The sequence below is a fragment of the Hakea prostrata genome, chromosome 11 (assembly GCF_041222555.1).
Source record: "Hakea prostrata isolate BN-2017 chromosome 11, UWA_Hpros_2, whole genome shotgun sequence".
In the NCBI taxonomy this organism is placed as follows: Eukaryota; Viridiplantae; Streptophyta; class Magnoliopsida; order Proteales; family Proteaceae; genus Hakea; species Hakea prostrata.
In genome coordinates this window covers 23,479,944-23,496,690 of record NC_142610.1, presented here as the reverse complement: position 1 = coordinate 23,496,690, position 16,747 = coordinate 23,479,944, and the positions used below count along the sequence as shown (strand labels likewise).

At 43.0% G+C, this 16,747-nt stretch overlaps 1 protein-coding gene across 1 annotated transcript in view; it reads left to right on the top strand.

Moving 5' to 3' along the window:
- LOC149001031 (uncharacterized) overlaps positions 1–16,747 on the top strand; it is a 51,308-nt gene that overhangs the window by 8,220 nt on the left and 26,341 nt on the right. The window contains 4 exon segments of the mRNA XM_089139250.1: positions 1,529–1,637; positions 2,540–2,652; positions 2,776–2,838; positions 9,151–10,495. Coding sequence (XP_088995376.1) covers positions 1,529–1,637; positions 2,540–2,652; positions 2,776–2,838; positions 9,151–10,495 — 1,630 coding nt within the window.

Below are 16,747 nucleotides of genomic sequence, written 5' to 3'. Positions count from 1 at the left end.
GATGCATGATGCAAAGTGTTGGGCTGTTAAGAAGCATCATATAAATATACTCAGCAGCAGAATTGTAGATGTTAAGATGGATGAGTGGAAAAACTAAGAAGGACAAGGTAAAGAATGATCATGCTAGATTTGGTTTGGGAATAGCTCCAAATAATGATAGGCTATGGGATGTCGATTGAGGTGGCATGACCACGTTCAATGGAAGCCTTTAAATGCCCCTATAAGGGAGAAGGAATGTAATCCAAATCGTAGGAACCAGAAGAGTTTTGGTAGACCTAAGATAACCTAGGAGAAGTGATGAGAAAGGATATGCATGGCTTGAGCTTGATAGACAAGTATGGCCTCAAATAGAGCTGATTGGAAACTAAGGATCCATGTAGCCAACCCCATTTAGTTGGGATGCTTCTTATTGCCATTGATGATTTTAAGATATGGGTGGGATATTAAATATGGGTAGTTTTGGATTGATTGAAAGAATGAGAATTGATGGGATGAATCAGGCTAACTGTAGTATAGGGATTCGTGGGAGCAGCTCAGTTGGTTGGAGGATCGTAATTCGTAAATAAATATTGAATCTTGATATTGAAGTTTAACCTGAGGAGATACTTCTACAATTATAAAAGAAGTTGTAAATGGAACCTTCGAAGCTTCTGACGATTAAGGACTAGATTGGACACACCTCCCAATCCCACCAAGGCTAGTTTTCTCTTTTGACTTAATCTCTACCTGAGAACAAAGGCAGCATTGGGAGCTTTCAAAGCAACTTCATGAATCAATTCTTGTTCATTACATGCCTTTTTTACAACTTTATATAGAATCTCAAAAATAAATCCCAGTAGGTAACCTGAATTGACTAAGAAATTAAAAAAAAAAAAAAAAAAAAAAACCACAATTAAGTAGCTACGTCTGGAAAATATAACTGCTGATCCCGGTTTCCTTCTTATTACCCATATTTTAAGGCAATTGGCCAATTACGAAGTAAAACCATGGAATCAAAGGCCCAATTTATAGATGACCCAGCCCAAAGTTTAAAATAAGCCCCAAGTGACTTATCTACCTCAGGTGCTGGGAAATACCCATAATGGGAAAGGGAAACATTCCCAATTAATATTTAGTTAGTCCATATATCAAGAGATCAAGCACAGATCTATTTATCACAGGGCAGAAAAGATTGAAGAGAACTAACTCTTAACTCTTAACTATGTGAAAATTACAGTATTTTTATAATTTTTCGGACAGACCATATATCTCATCCGTTGAAACAATTATCATTCTCTGCTACAAGGTGCATCCTTGCTATTACAGTTCTAAACAATGCTGTTAGGGGCCCTAACTTTGAATTACTACATGACAAGTTTTTCTTGTATTTGAGGGCCATCCTCTTCCTCAGTAAAGGTCTGGTCTCTCATGGTTGCCAAACCCAGTTGGTATGGTTGTAAATATAAAAGACTAGGAGGAATTAGCACATATACTGAAGTTTTTCTGATGGTAAGCTTTGTTGATGATTTGAATTCTTTAATGTGTGCAGGTTGTTGAACTTCTCATCCGAAAATTGGAGAGTGAACCCAGTTGCCATCGCAAAGTGGATCTATTCTTTCTTGTGGATTCTATCACACAGTATTCTCATAGTTATAAAGGTAGACATCTATGGAAAGGAGTGCATCTATGGCGATAGCGATGCACATATTTTTTCGATGCCTATTTGTAATGATTTCGATGCTGCTTTTGTTGCGTGCCATTTCTGGAAGTGAGTTTTTTTATTTATAGTATATTTATCTTAACCGTATTGTTTGGATCCATCTAGCTGACCTGATTAAGTAGAACATGGCTGAGCTTTTTGTTGTAGTAATTTTATTTGATATTTTCTGTAATATATGAGCGGTTAGTTCAAAATAATTTTCTTTCCCCAAAGAAATTGAAACTTTTTTTCCTTCTTTATTTCTTTTTTTTTTTTTTGGGGGGGGGGGGGGGGGACTGGTCATTCAAATCATTTGCTGAGCTTTTTGTTGTAGTAATCTTATTTGATATTTTCTGTAATATATGAGCGGTTAGTTCAAAATAATTTTCTTTACCCAAAGAAATTGAAACTTTTTTTTTTTTGGGGGGGGGGGGGGGACTGATCATTCAAATCATTCTCTAGGGATCCCTTCTACCTGATTTGAGCCCTCCTTCCTTTCAGTTTTTATAATTCATGTGGCTGGAAATATAAATTGGCATTTGATCCTTTAATGATTAATGATGTAGGTCTGAGTCTCTTTTTTTTTTTTTTGGGGGGGGGTTGTAGGGGGTGGGGGGTATGACATGGTGGGGGTTTTTGGTTCAAACTGTATATACTGCTGTATTAACTTCCACACAGTTTTAGTTGAGTTCCCCTTATTGAAGGATGTTGGGCAACCTTTATATATATTTTCTGCAGTGAAGAATTTATACAATTGATATTTCACTGTGCAGATTGGTCGGTAGGTTGATTTCATCGTGATAAACTTGTGTAAAGAGCTATATTAGTTGTCTCAATGTTTCTCTTTACATTTTTCTTCAGGGATTGCGGGAGCCTCATACATTCCCACTGTGGAAGCAGCGCTGCCACGTCTTTTAGGAGCTGCTGCTCCACCTGGAGCTGCAGCTCGTGAAAATCGTCAGCAATGTCTTAAGGTAATGATATTTTGATATGGAAATGAAGAAAATAGATAGTTGTTGACAGTAGGCAATAGATTATTGTATGTCTAAGGAATCTACTGAATTTGAAACTAGGTACTTGACCAATCTCCTTTTCAGGTGCTGCGGTTGTGGCTTGAACGGAAGATCTTACCAGAGTCACTTCTTCGGCGGTACATGTTTTATTTTATATTATATATTTTATTTTTTTTTTTTTTTACCACCACCACCTCCCCCACCCTGCGATGCACCACCCCCTCAAAAAAAAAAAAGGGGGGCTTTTTTTTGTATGAAAGAGGGTTTATATTTTTTTTTTTTTCTTTCTTCTCCTTTCCTCTTCTTTTTTTTTCTCCTTTTTTTTTTCTTCCTCCCTTTTTTTTTTTTTTTTTTTTACTATCCTCCTTTGTTTTTTTTCCTTCCCAAAAAGAAACAAAATAAATTTTATTTTTAATCTGGTTTGATTACCCCCCCCCCTCCTTTTTTTTTTTTTTTGAAATTTTTTTTTTAAATTTTTTTTTTTTTTTTAATTTTTTTTTTTTTTTTTTTTAAAAGGCAATTTAGGAAGGGATTGATCCACGAGTTAGTACTGCTACTCTCGTAGGTTGTGGATTGTTTTATACCAATTGAAATAGGTTTATGCTTTCCTATATGATGACTTGTATTGCCTATAATGAGTTACTTTGAGGAGTTCTCACTAGATTTATGAGACTCCACAACACAATCGTGGCTTCCATCCTCTCCTCTCCTCTCCCCCATTCCTCACCTTATTCTTTCTCGAATAACATGGTATCGGGGCGGTGGTCTTCTTATTCCTTTCGATTCTATAGGAAGGAAGAATTGTACCTGGAGAAGGGAATCGATAGCTGGTTCCTTTCGGTTCGCTTCTTAGGAGAAGGCAATCGTTGCTGGTGTGGCTGTGCTCGTGGCTTCTGCTTTTTGGAGAGAAGCAATCGATAGGTTGGATTGTCGGGTTATTGTCGGCTGCTCTTCTTAGGAGAAGGCATCGATTGTGTTGAGATTTGAGACTTCGACTTCAAGAAAGAAAGCTGCGATCTGTTTTCTGTTTGGTCTTGAGTTTTGGTGGTTTTAAGGAGACTTAAGAGTGATCCGATTGTGTTGAAAGACTTGCGATCTGGTTTCTTGTTTGGACTTGAGTTTCGGTGGTTTAAGGAGACTTGATCGAGTTAAAAGGCGAGATAAGTTTTCTGGTTTGGTTTGATTTTAAGTTGAATCAAGTTTTCTGGTTTGGTTTGATTTTAAATTGGTTTATTTATGTTTATGAGATTAATCTGAATCTGGGATTAATCTGGGAATAATTCTGATTCTGGTTTCGATTCTCGATTTCGATTTCATTGTTTCGGGATTTGATTTTAAAATTGTTTGATATGGGAGAAACTTCAAATAAAAATACTATGACTGAAATTATTTCTTCATCCTCTCATCGGTTAGCGAGAAGAATTGGAGGGTGGATCAATTTCCACCATGGAGGGCTATAGTTAATTGTTCTTCTTGGGCGGGGACGGATAGATCATTTGACTAAGCTGTACCCATAGATGATGATGCTTGGGCAATTGTTGATGCACGAATACTTGGGCAGATGTTTAATTCCTTGGCAGATAACATTATAGATTTGGTGACTCACCTACAAACTGTGAAGGAATTATGGGAGTATTTGAATGTGTTGTATTCTGGTCAGAATAATCTAGCTAGAATCTCGAATTGTCCCGGGAATTTTATCGAGTAGTGAGGTAGAGATATTACCCAATATTTTGCAGATTTTAAAAGAATGTATGAAGAACTAAACTCTATTCTACCTATCTCCTCCGATGTCAAAACTATGCAAAATCAAGAGAACAATTAGCTGTTATGGGTTTCTTGGGATGTCTTGGAAAGGAGTTTGAGGCGGTTAGAGCACGGTTCTTGGTAGTGATCATGTACCCACGTTAGCCGACACATTTTCAAGAGTTCTTCGTGTTGCGGGAGAGTACCAATAACTCTGCGTAAAATTCAGCTTTGGCACGGTTTCTCGAGGCACCTCTCGAGGCGGGTCCTTGGTGGACAAAATATGCGAACTCGAGGATAATACTAGAATATCCAGTTCACACACTCTTGCGTCCAGGGTTGACTTGTCATCATTGTGGTCGTCCGGGACATATTCAACGATCTGTTGGAAGCTTCGTGGGAAGCCCCCACACATGGCGAATGCAATTATCACTTCGAATCGGCGCCTACAACTACTAAAGTTCATCCCGAGGGTAGGCGTAAGATGGTGAGGAAGATTATATTCGTTTCACTCGGTTTCGGGCCACTCAACCACAATCAGCCGCTGCCACCCTTGTTCAACGGTTGCTACTAGTTGCCTTTCAACCACATCTCACCCATGGATCATTGATTCAGGAGCTTCGATCATATGACCGGGGCTCGTATATTTTCCTCTTTTGTTCCATCATCCTCTTTGGTTACACTTGCTGATGGTTCTCTATCAATGTTAAAGGAGTGGGTACAATTCAACTCACTCCATCCATTACCCTACCCTCGCTTCTTTACATCCTAATTTGCCATTTAACCTATTATCTGTTCAAAAATTTACTTCCACTAATAATCTGTTTGGTGAAATTCTTTCCTGGCTATTGTTTATTTCAGGATCTTCGACGAAGAAGATACTTGGTGAGGCCGTATGTCCGGGGGTTGTATCTATTCGAGGAGATATCCTCTCGCTTGTTCTAGTATTTCCATCCCCCATCAAATACATTGTCGGTTGGGGCATCCCTCTCTGGAACCCTAAAATTGGTAGATAAAAGTTTTCATTCTCTTTCAAAGTTGGATTGTGAGTCTTGTCAATTTGGAAAACTTCATCGTGTGAGTTTTCCTCCTCGTATAAACACCGATCGACCACCCTTTCTCTCTAGTTCATTCTGTGTGGGGACCCCGTCTCTGTTAGTTCTACTTTGTTCTGTGATGCTTTGTTACATTTGTGGATGATTTTTCAAGAGTCACTTGGCTTTATTTAATGAAAAATCGTTCAGAATTATTTGACATATTTTGCAATTTTGTTATTGAAATTCGTACTCAATTTGGTGTTCCTATTCGTACTTTTCGTAGTGATAATGCCAAAGAATATTTCTCTGATCCGTTTTGTAAATTTATGGCTTCTAATGGGATTCTTCACCAATCTTCCCGTGTTGATACTCCTCAACAAAATGGGGTTGCGTAAAGGAAAATAGACACTTATTGGAGGTCACCCGTTCTCTCTTATTTGAGATGAAGGTTCCTAAATCCTTTTGGGCTGATGCGTTTCAACTGCTTGTTATCTTATTAACGGATGCCTTCATCTGTCTTAAAAGGTGGCATTCCTCATTCTCTCTTATTTCCTTCATCTCCCTTATTTACTTTACCTCCTCGCGTATTTGGTTGTGTGTGTTACATTCGTAATCATCGCCCAGGGATCTCTAAACTTGATCCACGTGCACTTAAGTGTATTTTTGTGGGGTACTCTGCACTCAAAAGGGATATCGTTGTTATTCTTCCGACTTACGAAGATATTTTGTTCTGCAGATGTGTCATTTTTGAGTCAACTTCTTTTTCCACCGAATCTCATAGTTTAACCGACCTAAATGATGATCTATGTATTTTTCAAAGTGTGTCTCCACGGTGGTCGTTCCTTCCCCTCCACCTCTCGCCGACATCACCAAGTGTACATGCGCCGGCCAACCACCGCTCCCCCTCCGCACCTACGGTCTCTACCTCTGTGCCGACTTCGTCTGTTGATCCTGCGGACGTTCCTGCCAAATCTGACCTTGATATTCCCATTGCTCTTCGGAAGGGTACTCGTTCTTGTGTTCAGTATCCCATCTCTAACTTTATTTCATATTCTAATTTATCACCTGGGTTCTCTACTGCTTTATCTACTATCGAGAATTATCCTATTCCTAAGAATGTTCTTGAAGCTTTGTCTAATCCTGATTGGGTCAGTGCAATGAACGAAGAATTACAAGCCTTAGAAGACAATCAAACTTGGGATCTTGTGCCTTTACCCTCGGAAGAAAGCTATTGGTTGTAGGTGGATATTCACCGTGAAGTTAATCCCGATGGTTCGTTAGCTCGCCCGGCTCGTCTCGTTGCCGGGCTATGCTCAAGTTTATGGCATAGATTATGTTGATACTTTTTCGCCTGTTGCCAAGCTTACTTCCATCCGTATTTTAATCTCTCTTGCCGCTACATACAAGTGGCCCTTGTTTCAGTTGGATGTGAAGAATGCCTTCCTTCATGGAGATCTACATGAAGAAGTGTATATGGAGCAACCACCTGGGTTTGTTGCTCAGGGGGAGAAGAATAAGGTTTGTCGCCTCCGCAAATCATTATATGGTCTCAAGCAGTCACCTCGAGCATGGTTTGGACGCTTTACTACTGTTGTAATAGAATTTGGGATGACTCGTTGTGAAAGTGATCACTCTGTATTCTTTAAAAACTCTGATGCAGGCAAGATCTTTCTTGTAGTATATGTTGATGATATTGTCATTACAGGAGATGACACTTCAGAAATTGATAGGTTAAAGACCTACTTACAAGAGAAATTTCAGACCAAAGACTTGGGCAAGTTAAAGTATTTTCTAGGAGTTGAAGTTGCTCAATCAACAAAGGGCATCTTCTTATCTCAACGGAAGTATGTACTGGATTTACTTTCAGAAACAGGAATGTTGGGATCAAAACCTATAGACACTCCCATGGAATGTAACTTAAAGTTAATGCCGAAGATGGAACCCTTCTGATGATCCAGAGAAGTCTGAAGGCTTGTTGGGAAGCTGAATTATCTGACCGTGGACTAGACCCGACATTGCCTTTCCTGTCAGTATTGTGAGCCAATTTTTGTCTGCCCCACGAACATCACACTGGGATGCAGTTATACGAATTCTGAGGTATCTTAAGAAAGCACCAGGACACGGGCTTCTTTACACTAATCATGGACATAAAAATGTAGAAGGATTCTCTGATGCTGATTGGGCTGGATCACCTATTGATAGAAGATCGACTACAGGCTACTGCACATTCATTGGAGGAAATCCGTATCATGGAAGAGTAAGAAACAAACTGTGGTAGCAAGATCAAGCGCAGAATCGAGTATCGTGCTATGGCACGGGTAACATGCGAGATGGTATGGATAAAACAATTACTCCAGAATTAGGAATTATTGATGACACACCAATGAAGTTATGGTGTGATAATCAAGCTGCGGTTCATATAGCATCAAATCCAGTCTTTCATGAACGTACCAAGCATATTGAAGTAGATTGCCACTTTGTTCGTGAGAAGTTACTGCAAGGCATAATATCCCCCAAGCATGTGAGGACCGGAGAACAACTTGCGATTTGTTCACCAAAGCTCTAGGGAATACAAGGGTTACCTATATTTGTAACAAGCTGGGAATGAGTAATATATATGCTCCAGCTGAGGGGGAGTGTTGAAAAGGGCAATTTAGGAAGGGATTGATCCATCGAGGTTAGTACTTGCGCTAACTCTCGATAGGAAAGGGTTGTAGGAATTAAGAGTTTTATACCAATTGAAATAGGTTTATGCTTTCCATATAGAATAGACTTGTAAATTAGCCTATAAATAGAAAAGTTACTTGAGGAGTTCTCACTAGATTTATGAGACTCCACAACACAATCGTGGCTTCCATCCTCTCCTCTCCTCCCCCCATTCCTCACCTTATTCTTTCTCAAAATGGAAAAAAGGGGGGGGGGGGGGGGGGGGGGGGGGGGGGGGGGGGGGGGGGGGGGGGGAAGAGGGGCCGGGGGGGGGGGCCCCCCCCCCCCCCGGGGGGGGGGGGGGGCGCGCAAGGAGCCTGAAAAGTTTCTCAAAATCCAAGACCAATCTCGAAAAAACCCATAGGATCGCCTCGACTGAGGCCAAATGGAAGCAAGGGCTTACCTGAACTTAATTTTGTGGGCACACACAACCTGGTCTTTCTTATTTTGAACTTTTCATGATCAATAGAATATGTCTGGAAGTAGTCAATTCAAATTCATGTAGACTGTTGAGAGTATCTCAATATAAGGTCACCCTCCAAAACTTGTTATGAAGGGAGGGGGAGAAAAAAGTGAAGAAGAGTTACCTATTATCTGTAATTTTTCAGAGTTTCTGACAAGTTGCAGCAACTACACTAGAAGGAAGAACAGAAAAAAAGAAGAATAAAGTTCCAACAACAACAAGGTCAATGACCACACTATTCCGATGACCTCCATTCCGTTGACCTCCACTCTCCTCCGGTGACATCCATTTTTGTCCCTCCCATGGTTGTCCCTCCTCTCTCCCCCCCCTCCCACCCCATCCTTCAAAAATCATCCCACACCTTCCGACAAACCCTGGAATACTCTTTTCAATCACCACCATCAATCCACCAATTCTGATTTGGACCTTACTTTCATCCCTTCCACCTCAAATGACCCTATCCCCACCGCTCACTGCCCTTCTGCTTCCACTGCTTCTGGTATCCAGCAATGGACTTCTGCTATTCTAGGCCAGTTCCTTGGTCCCCCTCCTCCCTTTGGCATCCTGAAAGCTTCCCTCACCAAGCAATGGAAGGCTCAGGGCCTTATGGACATCCATCATATCGACTTTAGCATATTCTTGTTCAAATTTGACTCCCCTGACTGTCGCTCTCGTGCTCTCGAAGGTTCTCCCTGGTTCGTGGGAAAATACCCTTTATTCCTAAAACCGTGGTCACCTTCTCTTCCGCTCCACAGGGTCGACTTCAGCTCTCTTCCCCTGTGGATCAGTTTGCCTGGTCTCCCTCTTGAGTTTTGGAATGCCGATTGTCTGAGTAGACTTGGATCAGCCCTCGGCAAGCCCCTTCGTACTGATGCAAAAACTTTAAACATGTCTCGCCTTTCTTACGCAAGAATTTGTGTTGATTTCTCTGCTTTAAAAGATCTCCCTTCATTCGTTACAATCGCTGATGATCTCGGTCTCAAATATAACCAGGTCATCGCGTATGACTGGGTGGCTTCACGATGTGATCTATGTTCCTCTTTTGGTCATTCCTCGACCAAATGCTCCTTGGCTCCTCTCCCACAAGCAAAGAACAATGACCATACAAATATTTTGCCGCCAGCCGACCCAAGATTTTCAGTTGAAGCTCTGTTAAAATTGAAGACCATTGATGCGTTAGAAGCAGTATCTGTCTCTGTTCCATCTTCGACTGCTCCTTCCGCATTTGCATGCCCTCCGCCATCTACCGGACCTACAACTCCAGCAACGAACATGTACCGTAGAAGAAGACGAAGGAATAAAGCTGCAACAATCCCTGATGTTCCGCTTCCAGAAAAGAACCTTGTCAGCCCTACCAATGACGCTCTTCTGAAGAAACCTACAAATCCAATCTGCTACTATGCTGATGAAGAGGTCGAAGCCCCTGAGATGCCTGCCCCCACCTACGACTCAACTGCTGCCACCATCAGAGCTCCTAGCCGATTACTTGAGGTATGTGAATCTCCTCCTTTTGACCTATTATCACGGCCTTCCCCAAATGGTGAAATTTTGAGTTCCTCTAACCCAAAAATTTCTTCGTCCAATACCCACAACAACCTTTCTAGCTTTCTCTCGAAGTCTCCTCATCGTTATCCCCAAATATCCTCTAAATCGATCCTTCCTTCACCTTCTCTCCTTAACCTGGGGCCCACCTCAACCACTGTCTCCCTCTTATGGGGGACCACGTTAAACCCTCCTGCTCCCTCTCCCACTCGTCGTAAGTCTCCCTTATCCCACGGTTCCTCTGGGCCGAATCAGGTTGCTGGGCCTAAGCCCATTACTTATGTCACTGCCTCTATTGGGCCTCTTTCGAGTAAGCCCAACTGGCCCTTGCTTGACAAATCTCTACCCACTTCCCCTATTGGGCTTCGGCTCCCTTTGCCCTCAATCCATTCTAGCACATAAGACCCTACTTCCTTGGCCCAACCGTATTACCATCCACTAACCGTTCATCCTGAAAACCAGTTTGTTACAAACCAATCTTCTTCCCCTTCATCCGAACCCTCTACTCCTAATTCGGTCTCCTCTTCAGACCCTAACCCTTTTGAATCCCATTCACTCTGGGACTCCACTTTGCGTGAGACTATCTCCTCTGGCCAGCCCCACCAAAATTGCCTCTCTTGACCCAATTGTGTTAGCTAGCTCCCCCCCCCCCCCCCATTTTTTTCTTATGTCTGAGTTTATTGTGTGGAATATCAGAGGTCTTAATGCTGTTGCTAAGCAAGGGGAAGTTAAAAATCTCCTTTCTAACTCTAAAGCTACTTTTTGTGCTCTCCTTGAGACCCATGTCCAAGTTGAGAATTCCCATCGGATTGCCAAATTCTTAGCCCCTTCCTGGTCCCTTCTCTCCAATTATTCCCATTCCCCTAATGGTAGAATATGGATTCTTTGGGACCCTTCCGCCCTCAATATATCCCTCATTAGTTCCTCTTCCCAATTTATGCATCTCTCTATTTCTCCATCCAATAATGCTCCCTCCTTTTTCCTCACCATTGTCTATGACTTTAACCGGGCCTCCGAGCGTACCCCGCTGTGGGACTCCATCCGTTCCATCTCCTCCTCCCATGCTTCCCATCCCTGGGGTGTGGGTGGGGATTTTAACATTGTTCGGTATTCCCATGAGCGAGTGGGCGGGCGTCCGCCTAATCCGCTTGCGGTTGAGGACTTTAATTCTTGCCTTGATGACTCCTGTATCACTGATCTTCGTTGGTCGGGCCACTCTCTTTCTTGGCATAATCGTCGTTTGGGTGGGGACAGAATTGCCTCGAAGATTGATCGCTTCCTTGTCAACCACCTTTGGCTCTCTTCCTTTCCGGATTCCCATGCCTCTTTCTCCCCTGCTTGCCTCTCTGATCACTCTCCTTGCCTTGTTCACATCCTTCCTTCAGTTTCTTTTGGTCCCAAACCTTTTAAATTCTTTGATATGTGGACCTCCAATCCTTCTTTCCTTCCCACGGTTAAAGAAGCCTGGGAAAAGCCTGTTCACTGCCACTCCCTTCCTCTTATCGATTTTGCTCGCCGGCTCAGGAATACTAAGGATGCTCTCCGTCGGTGGAATTATTCCACCTTTGGGAATATTACCTCTAATGTTTCTGATTGTTGCTCTTGTCTCTTGAGAACCCAATCACTCCAAAATGACCTTGCGGAATCGGAGCGAGCCCTCTCTTCTGAGCTTTCCTCCCTCATTTCTCATGAAGAGAGTTTCCTCCGCCAAAAAGCCAGGATCAAATGGCTCCAACTTGGGGATTCCAATACCGCTTTTTTCCACCGTTCCCTCAAAGCCAGAAACAATCTGAACTCCATTCCTGCTCTCCTCTCTAGGAATGGCTCTTGGATCCTTGATCCTCCGGGAATCAAAGCTGAGATTGTTTCCTTCTTCTTTGATCTTCTCTCTCCCCCCCCTTTTCTCTCTTCCGCCGCGCCCCCATTCCCCCCTGATTTAATCAATAAATTTGTGAACCCTCAATCCCTCCCCTCTCTCACTTCCATTCCTTCCCATGACGAGATCATTCCGGCCATTCGCTCCCACAAGACAAATCGTGCTCCTGGCCCTGATGGTTTTAGTATGGGCTTCTTCATTGGGGCCTAGGATATCATTGAGCATGATCTTATCAGAGCTATCCGTAGCTTCTTTCTCAATCCTTCCCAGCTCTCATCAATCAACCAAACTTTTCTCTGTCTTATTCCCAAAAAGGCTGGTGCATCCTCCCTTTTTGATTTTCGCCCCATATCCCTATGCAACCTCCTTTACAAGTTCATCTCTAAAATCCTTGCGAATCGGCTCAAAAAGATTATGCCTAACCTAGTTAGTGCAAACCAATCTGCTTTCATCTCAAGTCGCAATATTGCGGATAATATTCTCCTTTGTGCAGAGATTGTCAGGGGATTTGAGAGATCTTCTCATTCCCCTGCAGCTCTCCTCAAAGTTGATCTCCACAAGGCTTTCGATTCCATCCGCTGGGATTTTATTAGTGATGTTCTTTCTGCCATGAGATTCCCTCCTTCATTTATCCATTGGATCGAAGTCTGCATCTCCACCCCTTTCTTTTCCGTTATTACCAATGGATCGCCGACGGGCTTCTTTCCCTCTAGTGTTGGCATTCGCCAAGGTTGCCCTCTCTCCCCCTACCTTTTCTCCTTGGCTTTGGAAGTTCTTTCTCGTCTCCTCCAAGCTAAGACGGATCAGCTCCAGATTTCTCCCATTCCCAAATGTAAATCCCTCAACCTCACCCATCTCGCCTTTGCTGATGACCTTATGATCTTCTCCAAAGCGGATCACGCCTCCATTTCCTCCATCCTCTCCGCCCTCTCCTCCTTTGGATCCATCTCCGGCCTCAAGGTCAATCTCGACAAATCTTCCCATTTTCCTTTCTGGAGTGCCTGAACCCCTTCGATCCAATCTTCTAAATCTTTCGGGGTTCAAGTCTAGCTCCTTCCCTGTTGTCTATCTTGGTCTTCCTCTTATCCCGGGTAGACTCTCTCGCCATCACTGCTCCCCTATGTTGGATCATATCCGTAAGAGTCTCCAACTCTGGAAAAGGTGACTCCTTCCTTTCGCCGGTAGGGTTGAACTCATTTGATCTGTTCTCCAATCCTCCTACCTTTATTGGAGTGGCATTTTCCCGATCCCCAAGGCCATCTCGTCTGCTATGGAATCTCTCTTCTGTGCCTTTCTTTGGAAGGGCCAGGAATCCAAACATTTCCTTCGCCCCATCAGTTGGTCCAATGTCTGCCGGCCCAAATCTGAAGGGGGCTTAGGAATTCGTCGGATCCAAGAAGTTAATTCCGCTGTGCTTCTCAAGCTCATTTGGAAAATAGTCACTAAGCACGACTCTATCTGGGTCAATTGGGTGCACTCCTATCTTCTCAAATCTAACTCGTTCTGGTCTGTCTTTATTCCCTCTAATCCTTCATGGACTTGGAGGAAGCTTCTTCTTCTCCTCCGTCCCAAAGCTCTCCCTGCCATTTCCACCCATATCTCTACTGGTTCCACTACTTCTTTTTGGCTAGATCCGTGGCATCCGATGGGAATCCTCATCTCGCTATTCCCTCCCCGCACTGTGTATGAAACCCGCATACCCAAATCTACCCTTCTCTCGGAGTTTATCTCTAGAGGTTCCTGGGTCCCATCCCCTCACCATAGTCTCACGCTTGTCTGGAACTCCCTCCCCCCCCATTTTCCCCAATCTCCATGATATTGTTATTTGGAACCCCTCCATTACCAAATCATTCACTACCTCCTTTGCTTGGAACCTTATCCGCCTAGCCTCACCATCTCCCCCCTGGCCCCCTCTGGTTTGGTTTAAAGATCACATTCCCCGTCACTCCCTTACCCTCTGGAGAGCCCTAAACACTGCCCTTCCTACTCAGTCCTTCCTCCTCTCCCGCCACATTCCCGTGAGCCAAAATTGTATCCTGTGCTGGAATGGTACTAAGGACATTGAGCATTTGTTCTTCTCTTGCCCTTTATCTAGTGCTCTTTGGAGAAAAGCCCTTAGCCACATTTGGCCCCGGTCCCGCCGCTCATTTGGGTTTGTCCGTGACTGGTCTTGGATTTTGAGTAAATTTTCAGGTACCTCTATTTGTGATCGGATTGGCAAGCTTGTATTTGGGGCAACAGTCCACCATTTGTGGTGGGAGCGAAATCTCAGGCGCTGGACCTCCAAATCCCGCTCTATAGACTCGATTTGGAATGCTATTTATTTTGAGGTTTCTTCTAGGATCTCATTCGCTCCCCATCCCTCTCGGTTGTTGATTCCCCAAGGAACTGGCTCATTGTTGTATCCTGGGGTCTCAACTCCCAACTCCATTCTCCTGTTTGATCCTGTTTTGGATCCTTTGTTGTTTGCTTTTTCGTCTTTAATTGATTATTTATTCATCCAAAAAAAAAAACAACAAGGTCAATGCCCCATACCAAATTTATTACAAAACGAGGGCTGCATAAAGTATGTCATTCCCAACCACCAAAGTGTGGATCCCTTATCTTGTCAAGTCATGACCCAAGGCACTAAGAGGGTGAATGTCAACCCCAAGTGTCCATATGAGGGTTGCCTCTCTCTCTCTCTGTCTTGCCCCTTCCAATCCTCCCTCAATCTTTTTCCCCCCTTGCTCTATTGTCTGTTTTCTTTTCTTACATAATTCTTGGTTGCTATTCATTTGTTTGTTCACAGATCCAAAACAGAGGCTTTCCCTTGCCCTTTTCCTCTTTCATGTCAATTCCCTTAACAACCTCCTTCCTATCTTTACTACAAGTTCAGTTAAAGATTTAATTAGTTAGTCCTAAATCCTAATTCTGCTTGTAGCCTAGATACCTTCATTCTAGGTCCTAAAGAAGCCAGTACAACTTAATTCCATGGCTCAAATACCCAAAACCTCTATATCCCAACCCTGGGTTTGTTTTAGGGAAAATAAGCCCCTTTTGGAGGTGGATATACATCAGATCTCCCCATCTTGAAAAATCCGTCCCTAAAGTTGGTCAACATCATGAGTTGCAGGCTTGACAATGCCCAAACGGACTTTGGGTTACTTGGTTGCTTGTAGACTTGAGAAATGTACTCTTCTGCGCATGTGGCTCTTTTTTCAAAAAACCAAAATGGTAACACAATCTGTGTGGTCAACTTAAACTCCAGCAGCCATGCCCAGAGGTCTTTCTTGATTATGTCTCCACCTGGTATTGTTGTGTTAATCGTATATTCATGATCCTGTAGCTTCAGCCTTAGTAACCTTCTTGTTGAAGACCTGCGGTGTACTGTCTTTCCAAGAACAGCATCTTTAATATCCATGTTCTCTTTTGGAGTATTAGTGACTGCCATTTGTCTTCCACTGTTTCATCTATGAAAACTTTGTTAAGTACATGAATCACATGATGATAGACCATTCTCTTAACATGAGCCTTCATCAGCTGGGTTATCCAAGGATTATGGGATTAATCCCTTATCTTCTTCCTTCTCTTTATTAGACACCAACACAACTTTCTTCCTGCTAGGGTAGTCTTCGGCAAAATGTCTTTTCTCATGACAGAAATTAACATCTATCTCACTGCCCATGCTGCTCATAGGGCCCTTTCTTTTGCAATCAATTATGGGAGGGATGTGGAATCAAGAGGTGCTAATGGAGCTGGATCCTGGAGTGTATGGTTGGGAATCTGGTGTGTTTCTGTTAGTGTATATGATAATGGTAAAGGAGTGACCAAGGCAGTTAACATCACCTAAGATAAAAACTGTGATGTAGGACCAACAGGGAGCCACAAGGAAGGCCCAGGAAGGCTCCTCAGTCCCCTGCAGACCAAGAAATTTTGGTCAGCATGAAGGATATTTTGGTCATTTGGGCAGTCACAAGCAAGCCCAGGTAGGTCCCATTAGAATTGGAATTTTAATTGGAGCCCAGCTGCGTTCTTGTTTTCATATTTGAGTCAGCCTAGGACAAGTTGAGTAAGAGTCCTAGTCTAGTTAGGATTCCAATTTAAAGTAGGATTCCTTCAGTAGTTGACCAAATTTTACTAGTAGTCCAGTCCTCTTATTGTGTTACTTGTGTAGTTTGATTCATTCTAGGTTAAGTGAGAGTCCTGAGTAGAGTAGGAGTCCCAAATAAAGTAGAAGTACTTTATTTGGGTTTCAAAGCTGACTCGAAGTATTAGTCCTTCAATGTAGGCTATAAATACAACCTTATGGATGTAACCAAGACAGTTTTGATGATTAATAATAAAGTTGGTTGGAAGGGAGATATCATGTAGATTTGGGGTTTCCAAGGGAGGAAACCCTGCAGCAGCCTGTTGTGGCCTTCATCCCTGTGATTGTCTTCTTCAAGCTCTCAATAACAGTAAGTTTTCATCCCTCACACTCACAGCCACCTTTCCCCCATTGCATCTTTCCATCCCCCTCTTTTTTTCTCTCTTGTGGCATTCCCCCCTCTTCCCCAAAAGCCCTAAACCCTATATTCCTCCATCTCCTCGCCCAAAAACCACCCCTTCTGAGTTCCCCACCACTTTGCTTTCTCTAGCCTTTGATCCCTACTCTCAACCTAATTACCCACCTAAAGCCCTAAATTCTGAAATTTCCCTCCTCCT